At 42.2% G+C, this 20,426-nt stretch overlaps 1 protein-coding gene across 1 annotated transcript in view; it reads right to left on the bottom strand.

Annotated features, from left to right (window-relative positions):
• LOC136877565 (uncharacterized) overlaps nucleotides 1-11,641 on the bottom strand; it is a 55,571-nt gene extending 43,930 nt beyond the window's left edge. Inside the window, exon 1 of the mRNA XM_067151708.2 lies at nucleotides 10,446-11,641. Within this exon, the coding sequence (XP_067007809.2) occupies nucleotides 10,446-11,383 (938 nt within the window). The 5' untranslated portion in view covers nucleotides 11,384-11,641. The remainder of the gene's footprint in view (nucleotides 1-10,445) is intronic.
• Nucleotides 11,642-20,426: the final 8,785 nt, after the last annotated feature.

The raw sequence follows: 20,426 nt of genomic DNA on the forward strand, positions 1-20,426 counted from the left end.
ACGTTAAGTCTGAAGCAGACCCCTTGGTGCTATTCGACAGGAGTAGGATATGTGCCGGCACCGGGTTTCACCCTCTCCCTTCTTACTATATATATCACGTCATTCATTTAATCTCATTAACTCATCTGATGAGGTTGACATCAGGAAGGGCACCTGGTCATAAAAACCCGCCAAGACAGATTCATCTCACCTCATACCCGACCCAGCAGAGAAATGGGACAAGGGTTGGACGAATAAACATTCTCTACAACAATTTAGCCTCTAACCGAGCGCCTGAGTCAACACAGCGCCATCTTATAACAGAGTATGCGCGTGACGTCACATATTTAGCACTGGCTTGGCCTTGCAAACCTCATACAACAGAGGCAGGAAGAGAACAAGAGTCGACGAAAGAAAGGACGGTGAGTAAGGAATTGGAATACATTATGGAGTGAAATACTGGATAAATTTTCAAGTTTTTGAAAATGTTTAAGAAAAAGCTAGGCAAATTAACAGGGAATCTGTCACCGGGCGAGTTGGCCGTGAGGTTAGGGGCGCGCAGCTGTGAGCTTGAATCCGGGAGATAGTGGTTTCGATCCTCACTGTCGGCAAACCTGAAGATGGTTTTCCGTGTTTTCCCATTTCCACACAAGGCAAATGCTGGAGCTGTACGTTAATTAAGGCCACGGCTGCTTCCTTTTCATTCCTAACCCTTTCCTGTCCCATCGTCTCCGTAAGACTTACAGCATCTGTGTCGGTGCGACGTAAAGCAACTTGTTAATTTTTTTTTCTAGTTGCTTTACGTCGCACCGACACAGATAGGTCTTATGGCGACGATGGGACAGGAAAGGCCTAGGAATTGGAAGGAAGCGGCCGTGACCTTAATTAAGGTACAGCCCCAGCATTTGCCTAGTGTGAAAATGGGAAAAAAACGGAAAACCATCTTCAGGGCTGCAGACAGTGGGGTTCAAACCCACTATCCCCCGATTACTGGATACTGCCCGCACTTAAGCGACTGCAGCTATCGAGCTCGGTGAAAAATATATATTTCATTTTACTCAAGCGTAGACCTGGGCAACAGCCCTAGATGCAGATCAGTGGTGATAAATTGAACTGTGAAATGTCGGAAATTCTCGTATTCGTTCGATGTAAATTCCCCATGGTACCTGCAAAGACAAGTGTTGCTTACTAAGATTCGGACGTCACTCGATCAACCTGAAGAGACTGAAGCCGTATCGCTTGACAGAGAGCTCCTGTTGACCTCATCAGGAAACCCGCTAGGTAAACAATCATAGGACGAGCCAGGAATCGAGCCCAGAACCTTCAGGAAGAAGATGATAATAATAATAATAATAAGAATAAGAATAAGAATAAGAATAAGAATAATGTTTGTTTTACGTGCAATCAACTACTGTTATGGTTTTGAAAGACGCCAAGGTGCTGGAATTTTGTTCCGCCTTTCTTTCACATGGCGGTAAATTTACCTACATGAGGCTCAGCATCTTCAAATACCAGTGGAGTGAGCCAGAATCGAATCTGCCAAGCCAGGTAAGATACACGCACACAATATCCTTTCATCATTGGGCTGGCTTCTTAAAGTTACCTGAATATATAGTTTTGTGCGGCCAGTACCGTATCCAGTATTCGGGAGATAGTGGGTTCGAACCCCACTGCCAGTAGCCCTGAAGATGGTTTTCCGTGGTTTCCCGTTTTCACACCAGGCAAATGCAGGGGATGTACCTTAATCAACGCCATGGCGGCTTCCTTGCCCCATCGCCTCCATAAGACCTACAATATCTGTGTCGGTAAAGCAACTTGTAAAAAAATAGACCGTACATATAGTTTTCATTTAACCCAAGCGTAGACCTAGTACAAATTCTTCTTCCATTATGTGTTCTTCTATTATCTAATTAGTAAAGCAAAAGGCTAGATTAATGCAAAATATTCAATTTAAGAAATTTAGCAAAAAAGAAAAGTACTTGTAATTACTTGTTCTCTGTGTTTTAAAGGAATTCCAGGATTTTATTTTGTTTCATATAGTCTACAGATTATATCTAAAAACCATTTTATTTTCACAACTGATGTCCATTGCTGTGGGAGACTATTTACGAAAATATGAGCTATGTGACTAGACTACAGAGTTATTGCAAGGGCGGCTAAATTTCTAGAAAACAGAATTCAGATAATTAGAGTAGGTGAAACTTTATCTGATCCTGTAAGGATTAAGAGGGGGAGGGGCGGTAAGGCATTATTATTGGACTTCAGACTTTATGTTATTTCATATATATATATATATATATATATATATATATATGAGTAAAGATCACAGATAAGGCTTTCTGCGGATTATATTACACTATATACGGTGATAACCCCGTGGTGTAGGCATAGCGTGCTTGCCTCTTACCCGGAGGCCCCGGGTTCGATTCCCGGCCAGGTCAGGGATTTTTACCTGGATCTGAGGGCTGGTTCGAGGTCCACTCAGCCTTCGTGATTAGAAATGAGGAGCTATCTGACGGTGAGATGGCGGCCCCGGTCTCGAAAGTCAAGAATAACGGCCGAGAGGATTCGGCGTGCTGGCCACACGACACCTCGTAATCTGCAGGCCCTCGGGCTGAGCAGCGGTCGTTTGGTAGGCCAAGGCCCTTCAAGGCCCGTAGTGCCATGGGAAGGGGGGGGGGGGGTTATATACAGTGATAAATAAGTTACATGATTGTGAGCAACTGCAAAAATCCACAACAAAGCTGTGAGATGGACAGCAGAGAATGGTATGACAGTAAATGGGGTGAAAAGCTAGGTTGTAAGTTTCGCGAAGAGGGAAAATCCTCTCAGTTTAATTACTCTGTCGATGGAGTGAAATTACCTCATGGGGACCACTGTAAGTAAATAAAGATCGTAATTGGGGTAATCACGACAATGGGATTTTAAATGAAAGTTACATATCTCTTCATATGGTCATGAGGGTATTCAGGGGTTGTAGAAAGGATGCAGAGGAAAGTGCCTATAAATCACCGATAAGCCCCCCCCCCCCCCCCATTAGAGTACGGTTCCAGTGTAAGGAACCCTCACTAGCATTACTTGAATCAATAACTGAAAAAGATGGAAAGGAAAGCATTACGGTTTATTTTGGATGGTTTCCAACAAAAGAACAGTGTTACGAAAAGGTTGCAAACTTTGGGCTGGGAAGACTTGGAAGTAAGGAAACGAGCTGCTCGATTAAGCTGTATGTTCCGAGCTGCCAGAGGAGAGATGGCGAGGAATGACGTACTTAGACGAATAAGCGTGAATGCATTTTTTTTAAAGTGGGGAAGATAATATCGTTCGTGGGCTACAGTAGTGGCACAACTCAAAAAAAAATTTAAAAAAAAATAAAAAAAAATAAAAGGCAAGTTCCGAGATAAACGAGTTTTAAAGTTTCTGACGGACCGCAGACAATAATGAAATTCTTCTGCAACACTATTCATAGCACAACTTACAATGTGTCGCTATTGATGAAGAGAATGCGCTATGCGACTGCCGAGCTCCTGGTGCAAACTGAGAAGCGCCAAATATTGCAGCCAATGAAAACAACACAGCAGAGAATGAAACTGAGGCACTTCTGCCATTTCTTGGCGGAATAATTGAACTTGCAAGACATGCCGATGTTGCTGCCGGAAGATAGGCTAGTCTGCAATGCTGGAGAGTGCATGAACTCCAAATCGTATTTGTTTAGTTGCGCCACTATTGCATCCCACGAGCGATATGAAGACAACATTGGAATTCAAGAGGACAAATTAGGGCAAATATTCGTTCTCATTTGGGGCTCATATTAGATGATTAATTATTCAAAATGTGTAAATTGGTGTTCTTTTTCCCTGTTACTAGCCGCTTTAGAAACCTAGGGAACAGTTTGAATTACAGGGAAGAAGAAGTTGGCAGTTAAAGGGTAAAATAATTACACGCATGATAACATTATCTGCATTGCTGTCGGTTTTTGGTTTAATGGTTGAAATCAAAAGCTATTCTTTCAAACAGAGTACCGCATATTTAAATTCTAATTAAATGTATACGATCTTCGTCTTGGTTGTAGTAAGGATGTAAAGGAGAGTGCATATAAGTCTCTGGTAAGACCCCAACTAGAGTATGGTTCCAGTGTATGGGACCCTCACCAGGATTACCTGATTCAAGAACTGGAAAAAATCCAAAGAAAAGCAGCTCGATTTGTTCTGGGTGATTTCCGACAAAAGAGTAGCGTTACAAAAATGTTGCAATGTTTGGGTTGGGAAGAATTGAGAGAAAGAAGAAGAGCTGCTCGACTAAGTGGTATGTTCCGAGCTGTCAGCGGAGAGATGGCGTGGAATGACATTAGTAGACGAATAGGTTTGAATGGCGTCTATAAAAGTAGGAAAGATCACAATATGAAGATAAAGTTGGAATTCAAGAGGACAAACTGGGGCAAATATTCATTTATAGGAAGGGGAGTTAGGGATTGGAATAACTTACCAAGGGAGATGTTCAATAAATTTCCAATTTCTTTGAAATCATTTCGGAAAAGGCTAGGAAAGCAACAGATAGGGAATCTGCCACCTGGGCGACTGCCCTAAATGCAGATCAGTATTGATTGATATTGATTGATTGAATCGATGATTGGGTGCACAGTTTGGCCGCCGAAACTCGATTGGGATAACGCATCTCGGCTTCATCCACGGCCGCACTAGACAGACCTGGCTTCGCAGCTTTGGAATCTTTTAAGATCGATACCAGTTGAAGGGACGTCAAACACATCAGATTCGTATGCAGTATTATTTTATTCGAAGTATGTCATATCGGTTTAGCAGCGGCGTGAGTCACAGCGTGACCCGGACGCGAGACTTTTATCCGGATGTCTTTTCACACGTTTCACTGATGAATCTTTCGTTGATGAGTACGATGCCTTCAACGAACTACAAGTGGACCCCCGGTATGCAATAAGTTATTCGCTGGCGGCTCAGAACTAGCGGGATATGCGTAGTAACCAGACCTTCCAGTCAAGTCAGGCATTCTTCTTCTTCTTCCCGACCTTCTCCCAATTTATTGGGTCTGGTACTGCGATTGATTTGGCCCAGTTTTACGGTCGGGTGCCCTTCCTGACGCCAACCTTATATGGAGAGGATTCGTCGCGCTGGCCATGCGTCACCTCGTAATCTGCAGGCCTTCGTGCTGAACAGCGGTCGTTTGGTAGGCGAAGGTCCATCAGAACTGTACAGCCATGTTTTTTCCTTAAAATCTTTCAGTATTTTAATATGACCTGAAATGAGTTCTACGGGTCTATAAAACTCGACCTTTTCGTAACCTGACATCCTCTCAGGTCATATGAGGTCGAATTTGTGAGACTCTATTTTTACCTTATGACCTTTGATGGTGCTAATTTCAGAATCGAACCAGCCTCCAGGCTGATGACCTAGCAGATTAGTTTATGCCGTTGTAAGTGGTGAAATTAGGTCTCTCGGCCCTCTTTTGCACGATTACATGATCTATTTGGAAATATACCACTATTTTTGTAAATTTGAAGAAATCTACGAGCGAAAATGTTTGGAAAACCCAGGCTTGTAAGTTAAGTAAGTCAGTTGTATTTTCAATCTGCTTCCTTTTCATTCAGATCAATCTGCTTCCTTTTCATTCAGATAGGAAAATTATTATTGCTTTAGCAGAAAATCAGAATTTTGAGTTAAAATTACTGTGAAACACAACCAAGTTGTCAAGGTCTGAGGAGGACAAGGGTAGGGGTGCAAGAAAGATTACGGAAATCGGACCCCATGGTTATTATCTGAGTTCATGATGGGGCATGAGTGTGGGTGGGGAGACACGGGAGGTGTAGTCTATACATAATTCATGTGTTCGTTCTCCTTCGCTGAATGGTCAGCATTGAAGCCTTTGGTCCAGAGAGTCCCGGGTTCCATTCCCGGCCGGATCGAGGATTTTATTCGCGTTTGATTCATTCTTCTGGCTCGGAGACTGGGTGATTGTGTATGTCCCAATACTCCCCTCTTCAAATTCACACAACACACCATGCTACCAACCACCAGAGAAACACTCAATAGTGATTACATCCGTCGTCATAGGGTTGCGTCAGGAAGGGCATCCGGCCGTAAAAAGGGCCAAACCCACATGTGCGATAGAGTTCTCACCCACGATCCCACTGGTATGAAAATAGCGGTAGAGTAAGAAGAAGAATTTACTTGTTTGTGTGTGTGTGTGTGTGTGTGTGTGTGTGTTCAGTCTTCAGTCCGAAGGCTGGTTAGATCCTCAACAGCTCCTCCAATAGCTGTCATAGATGGCCTAGGCATCACTGAAGAGGCAGTCTAGGGAAATGAGGAGAGAGGTAGTTTCCCGCTGCTTTCCTAACTGGGCCAGAAGTTGCTATTACGTATCAGTCTGCCAAACCCACTGAAATGTATACATCAACCTACCCTATGAGCAACATTTTCACACCATACATAGCAGGGACTGGCTGTATAAGGATTGGTATTACTAGTATCGCTCATAGCTCAGTCACTTTCTTATTCTTAAAGCCACGGATAATGCTGTAACAGGTCAATGAAAGTAGCAAATATAATCCCTGGTAAATTACTGAATCAATCATCATCATCTTCTTGTACCACTTTTCCCACACCTTAGCGGGGTCGTGGGTGCTATGTCGGACGTGTGGACTCGGATATGTTTTACGGACGGGCGCCCTTTCCGACGCCAACCCTATCTGGAGGGATGTATTCACTATTACATGTTCTGTATGAAGGTGAATGTGTTGTACCCGAATTAGAAGAATTAACTAGATGCGATTAAAATACCCTACCCGTCCGAGAATCGAATCCGGGATTCTGTGAACCGAATGCCTCGACGCTGATCAGCCAGGAGCTGGTTTTACGTCGCATAACACAGACAGGTCTTATGCAAACGGTTGGATAAGACAGGACTAGGACTGGGAAGAAAGCTACTTTGGCCTTAATTAAATTACAGCCTCCAGCACCGGCCTGATGTGACAATGGGAAACCACGGAAAATCATATTCAGGGCTGCCGACAATGGGGTTCGAACCCAGTATCTTCCGAATGCAAGCTAACAGTCACGTGATCCAATCCCCGCAGCAAACTCCCTCGGTCCGAACAAATTACTGAATCAATAAGATAGCATAGGCCTATTTAAAATTTGAAAACACGGGCCGATGACGTCCATGTTTGGCCCTTAATAACAATAATAGTACTACTACTACTACTACTACTACTACTACTACTACTACTACTACTACTACTACTAATAATAATAATAATAATAATAATAATAATAATAATCATCATCATCATCTTCTACCACTTTTTCTACACCTATGAGATCGCGGGTGATAACTCTGTCGAACATGTAGATATGACCCTATTTCACGGCTGGATGTCCTTCCTGACGCCAACCCGGTGTGGAGGGATGTTTTCACTATTGCATGTTTCTGTGGTGGTGGGTAGTGTGCTGTGTTGTTTGAATAGGAAGAGGGGAGTGTTGGGACAAACACAAACCCCCAATCCCCAAGCCAGAAGAATTAATCAAAGGCGATTAAAATCCCCGACCCGGCCGGGAATCGAGCCCGGAACCCTCTGAACCGAAGGCCTCAATGCTGACCATTCAGCCACGGAGTCGGATGATAATAATAATAATAATAATAATAATAATAATAATAATAATAATAATGGGAAAGTAAAAATGAAGGAAGCTTGTATTTTTTTTCCTGATTGGATTATCATCTACGATAGTTATTTAGCGTATGGCTTTTAATGCCGGGAGTGTGCGAGGACATGTTCGGTACGCCTGATGGAGGTCTTTCTACTTGACTCCCATGGGCGACATGCGTGTCTGGGTGTGATACGATGATATTAAGGTAGGTAGAGGATGAGGCCTAGTGTAGGCACATAGCCTACTCTTGTCGAATAACACCAAGAGGTCTGCTCAAGGCTTAACGTCGACGGACGAACAGCCATCAACATGCCCTCACTCCATATGAATACTGCGAAGATGTTTGGAATTAGATCCAGGCAATATCTCATGATTAGAATTGTATACCACAACCTCTCCACTCTGCCGGCCGACCTTCTGATGGAGATTTTTTTTTGTCACCAACGGGACTCGAACCGGTTAACCACGGTGTCAGACCGTTAAAGGTCACCAGGTGGGTCGTACCCAAGTGAAACACCGGGCGATTTCTGAAGCGAATTCTATTTTCAAATGGTGGATGTACAGCAGATAGGTATTTTTGACCTTGTTTTAAATTTTACACACTTCTTTGGTGAAGAAAACTTTGAAAACGTGCCTGCGTATAAATTGGTAAAAAAATAAACCCTTTCGCTTCATTTTGTATAGAACTCAATAACATGCGACGGATTGCCTGCCTCTGAAAATTCGGAATTGCTGTTGACATCTTTAATTCACCGGGACCTGGAGAATAAGGCTGACCGCGGGTTGATGACCTCTTCACGGTTCGTAAACATCATATTGAAGTCTTTTTGCCTGTTTTTGCAACACGTAAGCCTATGCCAAAATGAAACGCCTTATAATAAGTCGTTGTGAATTATTTTGAGAATATAGTTCGAAATTTTCTCACACATAATGGGTTGAATCACACATTGTTTAAAACAAATCGAATGTAAAAGAAAGTGCATATTATTATCTTAAAACTAGTGGAAATTCAACCACATCACATTGTAACATCAGATTGGTTTAAAAATTAATCTTAGGTAAAGGAAGTATACAGGTCTCCCGTGGTTTCCCATTTTCACACCATGTAAATGCTGGGGCTGTACCTTAATTAAGGCCACGGCCGCTTCCCCCTTGCTCATTCCCATCCCATCGTCGCCATAAGACCTATCTGTGTAAGCGCGACGTAAAGCTAAATGTAAGAAAATATATTGTGCCTATATCGTACTTTACATCTAATGAAAATTTTATGTAAAGAACAAAGCTAACTCTCTCGGGGAAATGAAACATTTGCAAACACAATGAACATACGAATAGGAATAATAACTGTCAATGGTGTACAGGATTCAAGAAAGAAATAAAAACTTACTTTTAGATGCTCATCCGATAAAAACTAACCAATTAAAAAAAACATATGGTGTTGATGTGCTCATTGCTGTCTTAATTTGAATTTTATGCAAACACTGACCCCTCCAGAAATGCTATCATTAATGTCTTCCAAATTTTCTTGAACATCTAATCATTCTACAGCCAATTGTCGGGTCAGCCCCAGCGCCAAGGTAAAAATGTTCATATTGGTGAGGCCTGTCACGAACTTCCGGTGCAGTGACAATGGCAAGTAAAGAATTATAGAATGGAGTATTACTGCAACGAAATACACATGAGAAATTATAGTCACGAAAATTTGAACTTACCAAGCGAGTTGGCTGTGCGCTTAGGAGCACGCAGCTGTGAGCTTACATTTACATTTCGCAGCCCTGTAGATGGTTTTACGTGACTTCCCCAGTTTACACCAGGAAAATGCTGGGGCTGTACCTAAATTAATTCTACGACCCCTTCCTTCCCACTTCTAGTCCTTTCCTATTCCATCGTCGCCAAAAGACTTATCTGTGTTGGTGCGACGTTAAGCCAATTGAAAAAAAAAAAACTTCGGATACAGCTTAAACATACCGAGTTCTATGAACTGAAACCGTGAAAATGCAATAGAAATATCTATAACAAAAGATAAAATAACATTTTAAAATGGCAATTAAAAATTGCTGACTTGTAATCATACATACACCTCAAACTCATTTCATAAAGCAAGGAAATGTGTATGTGTTGTACTTGGTAAACAATTAAAGGAAATTTGAAGGAAGTTAAACCAGTCTGCATTTGGTGTTGAATCCGGAAGGCCTTCGTGTCCCGCTAGAAGGCAGACATTATTGGTACTGAGACAAGGAGTATCTGAATAGTTCTTTTGTTGAATATCGTTTAAAAAGTGCGACGTAAAGCCAATTTGAGAAAAAAAGAAATTGAACTTCGAATACAGCGAAAAAATACCTAGTTCTATGAACTGAAACCGTGAAGAGCAATAGAAATATCAATAACAAAAGATAAATAGTAACATTTAAAAATTGCAATTAAAAAATTGCTGACTTGTAATCATACATGCATCTCAAGCTCATTTCATAAATCAAGAAAATGTGACACGTGGAAAGATTACCACACTTGGTAAACAATAAAAGGAAATTCGATGAAAGTTAAAGCAGTCTACATTTCTTGTTGAATCCGGAGGTATTTTGTTGCCTAGACGACTTGGTCTGAGCCAAGGGGGCTCTGAAGAGTTATTTTGTTGAACATCGTTAAAAAATACTAAGGGAAATGTTCAATAAATTTTCAATTTTTTTTTTTGCAATTATTTAAGGAAAGACTATGAAAACAAAAGGTAGGGAATATGCCACCTGGGTGACTGCCCTAAATGCAGATCAGTGGTGAAAAAATAGTCCTTACCTTGTTTGTGTTGCAGGGTCCGAGATGTGTGCCACCCAATCCGCAACGTACGTCGATAAGCTCCGTATCCATCGTTTCCTGAAGCTAGCATTCTCTAGAGATCTGTAGATGCGATCCATATCCAGTTGTCCATTCTTGTCAGTGAATAATTTAAGAGTAGCTTCGAGACCGCTAGTTTTCCACAGTGTTTGTCCTAGTTCGGAATTTGTAAAATGTAACCAATAATCGTAAAGAATTCCCAATACTGGAGCAAAGACTGAAGGCTTCGAGCTATTGACTTCATCATTTGTTTCACCCCGCTCTTGAGATCCAGACTGCATTAACATTGGGAGAATGTTCATTATTGCCTCAAAGCCTCCCCCGTCTCCACCACTTCTTTGTCCGGTACCTTGCTGGGCGGACAAGAAACTTCCCGCTAGACTCAGCATACTGCCCCAATCAACATTACCCCCTACGTTATCACGCTTGGTTCTTTTCGTCTTGCCTCCATCTATCTCATTGTTATTAACGTCAATATTGTTATTACTGTCTTCGTCTCCGCTGTTCGTCATTTGACTGAACATGCTCATCACAGTCCCGATCAGCTGAGGATCTATACCACCCCCACCGTTGGAGTTAGTCGCCCCCGCGATGAGTGAACCCAGCCCCGATATGATATCAGCTGTGGGATCTCCTGGCTTACTGGTCGCTCCTAGAAGCATATCACCAAGCTGTCGACCTCCATCAGATTGCATGAAGTTCTGTACCAGCCCTCCTATAGCACCTAACCCCGAAGCTGCATTGTTTCCGCCTTGATTTTTTAACTGATCTTGAAGCAAAGCCTTTGCAGCTTCAACGAAAGGATTCGCCTCTTCCTCAGCACGGATTTGCAATGGTATTGTTACAACTAGGATTAAACTTATTATAAAGTAGATTTCACTCCTTCTTATACAACCCATGGTACAAGTCACTTATGATTCGCGAAATTAAAGATTCTTTTCAATGTTGCGCTGTCTTCTTGATCACACTAGTTCAGTCTCACAAAGAGAACGTCACACGAAATCGCCACAGGAGGAGCAGGAGTGAAGCGAACACACGTAGCAGTCGAAGTGAAGGGGCTCCAGCCGAGCTAGCGGTACTTTTATACGAGAGGAATTCCGTACAGGTGAGTTAAGCTGCGCCCGGCTAACTGTGCTGCTCTGCCAATGACCCTTCGTTCGTTCCTTTAGAGACAAGTCATCTACCTGCTGGGTTCTCTACCTTGCCTCAGCTGTTTCGCTTTACTGCGCATGCGTGCAATATTACCGTCTCGCCAGTGTGTGGTGAACACGTACGTAAAGTCGTTAATATCATTAGATAGGAGCAAATAGTTTAACCTAATTCATGGACCAACCTAACGTCATATTCTTGATTGATAGCCATCTTTATGTCAAATACTCTTAGGGAGCAGTCAACCTGAGCTTCGGTAACATATTATCTTTCCATTTTAATTCTAAGATAAAGGATAATACAGTAGTTATATGAAAGTCTCCGTGGCTCAGGCGGCAGTGCGTCGGCCTCTCACCGCTGGATACCGTGGTTCAAATCCCGGTCACTCCATCTGAGAGTTGTGCTGGACAAAGCGGAGGTAAAACAGGTTTTTCTCCGGGTACTCCAGTTTTCCCTATCATCTTTCATTCCAGCAACACTCTCCAATATCATTTCATTCCATTAATCATTCATTAATCATTATCCCAGAGGAGCGCGACAGGCTTCGGCAGCCGGCACATTTCCTATCCTCGCCGCTAGATGGGGCTTCATTCATTCCATTCCTGACCCGGTCGAGTGACTGGAAACAGGCTGTGGATTTTCATTTTTTTCTTTTCACGGTAGTTATATGAATGTAATTTATCGAAGTATTTTTGGCAGGATTAGAATGACCTATGACCTTGTATTTTTCAACTTGCTTTACGTCGCACCGGCACAGATAGGTTTTATGGCGACAATGGGATAGGTTTTTTTTTTTTGCTTGTTGCTTTACGTCGCACCGACACAGATAGGTAGGTCTTATTGCGACAATGGGACAGGGAAGGGATAGGAGTGGGAAGGAAACGGCCGTGGCCTTAATTAAAGGTACAGCCCCAGCATTTGCCTGGTGTGAAAATGGGAAACCACGGAAAACCATCTTCAGGGTTGCCGACAGTGGGGCTCGAAACTACTATCTCCCGAATACTGGATACTGGCCCCACTTAAGCGACTGCAGCTATCGAGCTCGGTGGATGGGATAGGAAAGGGCTAGGAGATGGAAGGAAGCTACCGTGACCTTAAGTAAGGTAGAACCCCAGCATTTACCTCGTGTGAAAATAGGAAACCACGGAAAACCATCTTCAGGGCAGCCGAGAGTGGGGTTCGAACCCACTATCTCCCGAATGCAAGGTGATAGCTACGTGACCTAAACCGCAGAGCCACTTGTTCTTTTGACCTTGCTTTTAACGGTATGACATTTTTAATCGTCCTACGCGAACAGGATTTCACTTGCCATATTAAAATAGAACGAATTGATGTTTCATGATGAGATATTCTCAAGTTTTTGTATTGATTCCTTCAAATATTTATTTGAAAAATACCGTAATACAAAACATGCAAATTTGTCAAATAATGTTGCGTGTTGACATAAATAATAATTGTACGTTAATTGTTTAACGTTCCTCAAATTGCTCTAGATTTTAACAGACTCTTGAATGGAATTGTGCCATCAGGAGTTTATTAACGTGCCGGATGCCAGTGACACGGAGTCGTCAAATTTAAATACCCTCGAATGTCATCGACATCAGCCACTGGCGTCGTTGGCTGTTTACTACTGACAGGGACGGGGGCTGAAATTTATTTCTACCTCACGATTTGAATTCAGTAAACAGAAGTCGAAGTTGAAACTAAACATCTCATCGTAGAGAAAGCAACCACTATGTCGTTAACACGGACAATGCTTTTATTTCAAATTTTAAGTTCCCAGAAGAAAACCTCAATGTTACATGCGCAAATTATCTTCAACTGCTAGGTATAGTCAGTGCTATTTTTCTGGAAGAAAATGTGCCGGTACTCAAACGTACAGTAGATACTACTACAGCAACTATCACACTTCTAACATAAACTCCGATATACCCTCGTCTCCATTATCCACTCCTTTCTCTCGCAAAAGGCTTTCTTTATTTTACGAAAGTGTCGAACGGTCTGGCCAGTCATTATCAGAATCTGTTCCCTTCTGACTTCCTTTCCATCCTTGCATTTGCCTATCCCAGAAGCCAGAAGACCCGCCTGTGTCGGTGCGACAAATTTAAAATTGAAAACCGACAAAATATACTTATTGACATAAAGTGTTTTTTTTTTTTTTCCTTTACGTCGCACCGACACAGATAGGTCTTATGGCGACGATGGGATTGGAAATGCCTAGGAATGCGAAGGAAGTGGCCGTGGCCTTAATTAAGCTACAGCATTTTCCTGGTGTGTGAATGGGAAACCACGGAAAACCATCTTCAGTGCTGCCGACAGTGGGGTTCGAACCTACTATCTCTCGATTACTGGATACTGGTCGCACTTAAGCGCCTGCAGCTATCGAGCTCGGTTTGACATAAAGTAACTACCTACTTACTTTACTCATTTTGAACAATGACTGAACTGATTGAACTTATAGTAGACATTTTCAAAATTCACGCGAACACCTGAATGTTGCAGAGCGGATCTAGAAATAACAGTCTGGTGTTGGAAACAATCGGAAGGAGAACAACTTCCGTTTCTCCGGGTGCGTTACAACTTATGAAACATGTAAGCCTGGTACGAACTTCTTCTTCTTCTTCTTCTTCTTCTTCTTCTTCTCTTTACCCTCCAGGGTTGGTTTTTCCCTCGGACTCAGTGAGGGATCCCACCTTTACCGCCTCAGTGTCCTGGAGCGTGAGACATTGGGTCAGGGGATATACCTGGGGAGGATTACCAGTACCTCGCCCAGGCGGCCTCACCTGTTATGCTGAACAGGGGCCTTGTCGGGGGATGGGAAGATTGGAAGGGATAGACAAGGAAGAAGGAAGGAAGCAGCCGTAGCCTTAAGTTAGGTACCATCCCCGCATTTGCCTGGAGGAGAAGTGGGGAAACCACGGAAAACCACTTCCAGGATCGCTGAGGTGGGAATCGAACCCACCTCTACTTAGCTGACCTCCCGAGGCTGAGTGGACCCCGATCCAGCCCTCGTACCACTTTTCAAATTTCGTGGCAGAGCCGGGAATCGAACCCGGGCTTACGGGGGTGGGAGCTAATCACACTAACCACTAGGCCTACACCACAGAGGCGGACTGGTACGAACTTGCGAGAATGAAAACTGAAAATCATTTCGCGAACACAGTACCATCTGCTGGAATATTTATAATAACTTTCTCTGTCAATAAATCGCAGTTTTTTTTTTTTCACAATCTTGGCAAGAAAGGTACCGGTATAGCCCACTACTCTCCGTTTCTGAGGGCCCAGGGTTCCATTCCCGGCCTCTTCGGGTATTTTAACTACGTAGCTATAGTTAATTCCTCTGGCTCAGGGATTGGGTGTTTTTGTTCGTCTTTATACACTTCTCATCCACTTACAACGCACCACACTACCAACCACCTGAGAAAAACGCAATAATGAATAGATCCCTCCACACAGTGTTAGCGTCAGGAAGGGCATCTGACCATAACACTGGGCCAAATTCACAACAATTGTCAGTCTCAATAAATAGGGAAAATGACCATGAGGAGGAAAATAAGAAGAAGAAGAATATCTTACCTGTTCTACAAATCCGACTGTTGTAGCCGAAAATATAAAATAATATACAATATGTTCATTTATTTCAGCATGTCCTACACATTCGATCGAAAAACAATAAATTAATTCACCAAAAGAAGATCCCCGTGTTACACCAGCTGGCGAACTGACAGTAATCAAAGTTAAGGCCCAGTACTAAACTGTCTTTCTTCAATCATTCTTCAAAACAAAAATCGTCGCCACTTTTTTTTTTTAACACCGGCTTGGTTTGTATAGCAAAATGCCACATCATTTAGTCTCTGCTGAGTAATAGTATAACGCAAATACGTGTTTAACCAGTGGAGAGCACTGAAACAACTTCTGGCTCACAGCTTGAATTCGGTAAAACTAACAGCAGTCGAAAAGGGGTGGTTATCTACATTTGAAACTAATATCTCATCGCACAGAAGGCATCCACTGCGTCGTTGACACCGGTAATGTCTTTATTATTCAGGAGCAATTTCACCGAGCGAGTGACTGCGGAATTTGGGTTAAGGGTATACGGAAAGCCCTATCTTCACAATGTTAATTTACGTCACATTTAAGGAACATTTTCTCAGAAACTGTTTGACGCAGACTCTTGAAAATTTTATATATTATAAACAGGCATATTAGCTGTGTACTAGCTGCCTCTGTGGATCCGTGGTAGAGTGTCGGCCTCCGGACCCCAAGATAGCGGGTTCAAACCCGGCAGAGGTGGTCGGATTTTTGACGGGCGGAAAAAAAGTCCATTCGACACTCCATGTCGTACGATGTCGGCATGTAAAAGATCTCTGGTGATACATTTGGTATTTACCCGACAAAATTAATTAAATCTCAGCCATAGACGCCCAAGAGAGATCCGGTTTACACTGTCTGCCATCTAGCGGACCTAGAGTAAAACGGAACGTCGAAATTGACGAGCAGACAGCCAGATGGCGTCAAATCGAAATGTCTGCAAACGGTAGCTGAGGCCATACGATTAAAAAAAAAAAAAAGCTGTGTACTGATGCTAAGATCATTAAAATAAAGATCATTTTTTGGAAAAAATATATATTTTTAATAATGCAAATTTTTTTGCTAATATTCTCCTGAATTTTTTCCAGCCTACCTCAGAAATTTTGCAATATGTTTGTTTATATTGCTTCAGAATATATGGCATACTCTTACAAAGGCGTACTGAAAATTTCATAGTGATATCTGTAATAGTTTTTGAGATAATGTTCCTTTTGCAGGAAAAAAGTAACTTTGTGGGAAATCGCTTCCAAAGTTTCAACATCAATGCATGCCTGGTGCATGGCTGAGATAATCAGTATCCTCTTGCAATTCATCAAGAAGCTTCTTCTTGGTTGCTCTCCTGTTTCTTCCACAGTTCCTGATGTACTTGGTAGCATTTTCAAATGATCTTAGTCTCTCCATGTCTATAGAAAACATAATATTTGCTGTTCGGGAGCCCACCTGCTGCTCTGCCCTTCCCTAATGACCGAGTGCCATAAACTAATCTAATATTTATAGTGTAAAGGCTCTTGTCTTGTTGTAAACTATTTATAGCTGAGGAATTGAAAACCTTGACACTGTATTAACAACAAGCACAGAAAAGTTCTAAGTCAGTAGCAAGGCCAATATGTCTCTTTGTTTTCAAGGAAATTCCATACTTTCCACATTCTTTGCAACATAATTTATGCTTTAATATATCAGATAAAATCGATATATCTATCACTTCGTTAATTTGACGTCCAGTACGAAAGTTATCGTATTTCTGTTGGACACCATTCAGTTTTCTATTAGATGAGCGCTCAGTCCCAGCATCCGTCTTATCAGACGGGGTTTCAGAAATATTTTCACTCACGTTTACTAGGTTAGGTGTATTCGGCCCTGCTTCACATCGTGGAGGTTCTAAACAATGGGTTTTGGCAGAGTTGAAGAAGGACATTTCATCTTTCGCCACACGTTTCCTGAACATTTTGTTCGAAAATCGAGGCATAACTTCCACAAACTTTACATAAATTCACAGAAAGATCTTGCGAAAAAACGTGGCCCAACCTGTTGCTAAACAGCAAACAAAGGACTATCAATAATGTAAGCTGTTACAATATGACTAACATACAATAATCTAAGACAACGCTACTTTCAAACAAAGAAATAATTCCTAGATCAGCACGATATGCACAAAAATAATGAAACGTCAAAATGTTGACAATAAGTCATCCGCCATGCCATGGCAGAATACTCGCCGTGCGTAAGACAATAAATTTTTAAAAAATCATTTAAAATGCTTCTATACATTATTTGTTCAAGATGTATATGTCATTTTAAAGAGGAAATTCCAAAGTTTAATAACAACCAAAAAACCTTTTTTTGATTTTTCCCTCCAAAATTGCCTTCCGTACACCCTTAAGTAGCTGCCAGCTTGCATTCGGGAGATGATGTGTTCGAGCCCCACCTTTGGCAGCCCTGAAGATGATTCTTCCAAGGTTTCCCACTTTTCAAACCAGGCAAATACAAGGCCATGGACACCTCCTTCCCGCTCCTAGCCCCTTCCTAGCCCATCGTCACCATAAGACCTATCTGTGTCGGTGCGGTGTAAAGCAAACTGTTTTAAATAAACTTTAAATTTAAGACGATCAATATCCGGATATAACCTAAGATCGTCACAGCCGTGGTGATGATGATGGTAATAATAATGATAATAATAATAATAATTGTACCGGGCGGTACACCTCCACTCCGCTAATTTAAAATGTGCGCCAGTTGAAACTCCTCTGCTGGAGGAAGTCTGAACTTTATCTACGCTATTAATTCTCTACTTTCTCAGAAGATGTCACCACGTGGAAAATTTTGAGTTTTTGAACTGTGTCATTTTTGATGTGGTTTTGTTTCACTTGAAGTAAGAAGTGTGGACTTTCTCTTCTAGAGGACACTACTGAAGATCTACAATAGTGCAATCTAGTGCGGAGTCAAAGAACTGTTTTTTGGAGAAAATTTAATTTCAAGAGTTTGTTCTTTGTTAAATTTCTTTCAGTCATTGTTTAAGTTGGCAATATTCACCCCTTCTTTCCCCTTGTGTTGAACCTAACCAATCCCGAATTCCTTAAATTAATTTCTATCCAATCAGATGTATCTTCCCCCAACTTGAATATGTTGCTGTGTCCTACCCAATAAAGTGTTTGTGGGAGGGTGTTTTCATTCCCCTAACGCCTAGAAACTTCCGCGAGAGTATTTAAACTGCTGATTTTTGGGTCTCCGGGCCACTTCTGTTCCATCTTTCAGTGTATTAAGTACATAGCAGGAGGCGGGAAGCGCCTCTTTCCTCGGCAGCGGTCAGCAACAAGGTAATGGCCGATTAATAAATTCTTTCTTTGCTAGCTCAGCAGTTTAACTTTCGGGGCGGGTTCTAAGCGTTCCACTATGTAACCTTTTCCTAAAATGTAACTTCTCTTTTCATCCATTCTCTTGTAAAGCTACATACTGGGATAGAGAGTGCTAACCCTCTCGAGCTCCCACTCACATTGTCTTGAGGTGAACTTATTTTCTCAACCAATTCTTCCGTAATGTAATGTAAATTGTTATTTTCTTAAGTCACCTCTGTAGTATGGGATTAGCCCTTGCGCTAACGGCCTAAGGCCAAGTAGGTCTTAAACAAAGTGTATTGGGAGTGCAAGTTCGCCTCCCCTCAAATTGTATTTTAGAGGTCATATATTAACCTTCTTGTCATTTAATAGACCTCAGTAGGTTGGGTATTTTACCCCTGTGTATATGTCCTTTGAGGACAGCTTAAAGGTGGAGTTTGGTGTGGCCTGGGAGAGGCTTAAATTTGAGAGCGAGTGGCTCTTTTGAAAATTGTATGTTGTATGCCTCGAGGAGGCTTTTCAGTGTAATGTGGAGCAAGGGCTCCTAGGTATGAATGGGGTTTTCTGCCCCTCTGTTAAAATTGTGTTTGGGGTAAAACTGAGCTGATTGCCCAAGAATTATGTTTCTAACTTTTGAAGCCCCAAATGGGGTACCTATGTAAATGTATTTTTTCAATCGTGTTTCGGCTACTAAGTACCTGTTCTATTTCTTGTTACCTAATTTTGCAAAGAAAATATAACCTTGTTAAATTTTAAAATTAATTTCACTTTAGTAGCTTGAGACCTATTCACCACCCAGCACCTTCTTTCATGCATAACTACCACCAAAACACGGTAACAATAATAATAATAATAATAATAATAATAATAATAATAATAATAATAATAATAATAATAATAATAATAATAATAATAATAATCTTTGTATGTTATTGAACTTGAACTAATTTAATGCAAGATATTTGGGGTTGCAACTGTTATATGTATCTACCATTGGCCTAAAGGCCCCCTCTGGCGGGATTAAGGACAATTAATTCTTAAGGGAAAGTTGAAATTTTAAAGTTGGATAACCGGTGTTTTTGAAGATTGTTTTATTCATGTATCAAAGTTGTCAACACTCCTACTGCTTCCTTCTACCTTAGTTACCAACCAATCAGAAATTTTGTGAATATTTTCTCTAGCCAACTGAAATTGGGTTTGTGTACAGGCATCCGGCCTATCTCTAAAGAGTTCTGGAAACTTCCCCACGAAATGCTATAAAAGATGGGCACTTTAGGGCTTACAGCCGCGAGCACCCAGGACGCCGGCGCCACGACGACCACCGACGCTGATGGATTCATCATCATCAGATTCAAGAACACGGGCCGCAAATCTACTCCGCCCTCCCATCGCAAGCACCCCCACCCCCGCCTCATTAACTACACCCAACAGGTTCGCCCTTCTGGACGCCTCCAACATCCCACCCTCGCCCACAGCCTCCACCTCCCGAGCCACTAATCACCAACCAGCCCCCCTCTCCCAGGCCACGAACCAACAGACGACTACGTAGGTCGCCCAAGACACTCAGGCCAGAAAGGCCAGGATTAACATCCCGCCGGTCTACTTTAAGGAACTTACTGATATCAACCAGGTACAAGCCCTGCTCGTCCAGCACCAGGTGGACTACCGATTAAAGGCAATCCACAATGGAGTGAGGGTGGATATCTGCACAAAAGAAGACAGGAAGAATGTCATCCAGGTTGTGGAGGACCTCAAGTGGCAGCACCGCACCCGGCCCCTTAGAGACAAGCGCTACCGCAAAGCGGTTATTCGAGAGTTACACCACACACAGGATATGAACGCCGTTAAGGACGAGCTCATCTCCACGGCT

Source organism: Anabrus simplex, chromosome 7 (genome assembly GCF_040414725.1).
Source record: "Anabrus simplex isolate iqAnaSimp1 chromosome 7, ASM4041472v1, whole genome shotgun sequence".
Taxonomy (NCBI): domain Eukaryota; kingdom Metazoa; phylum Arthropoda; class Insecta; order Orthoptera; family Tettigoniidae; genus Anabrus; species Anabrus simplex.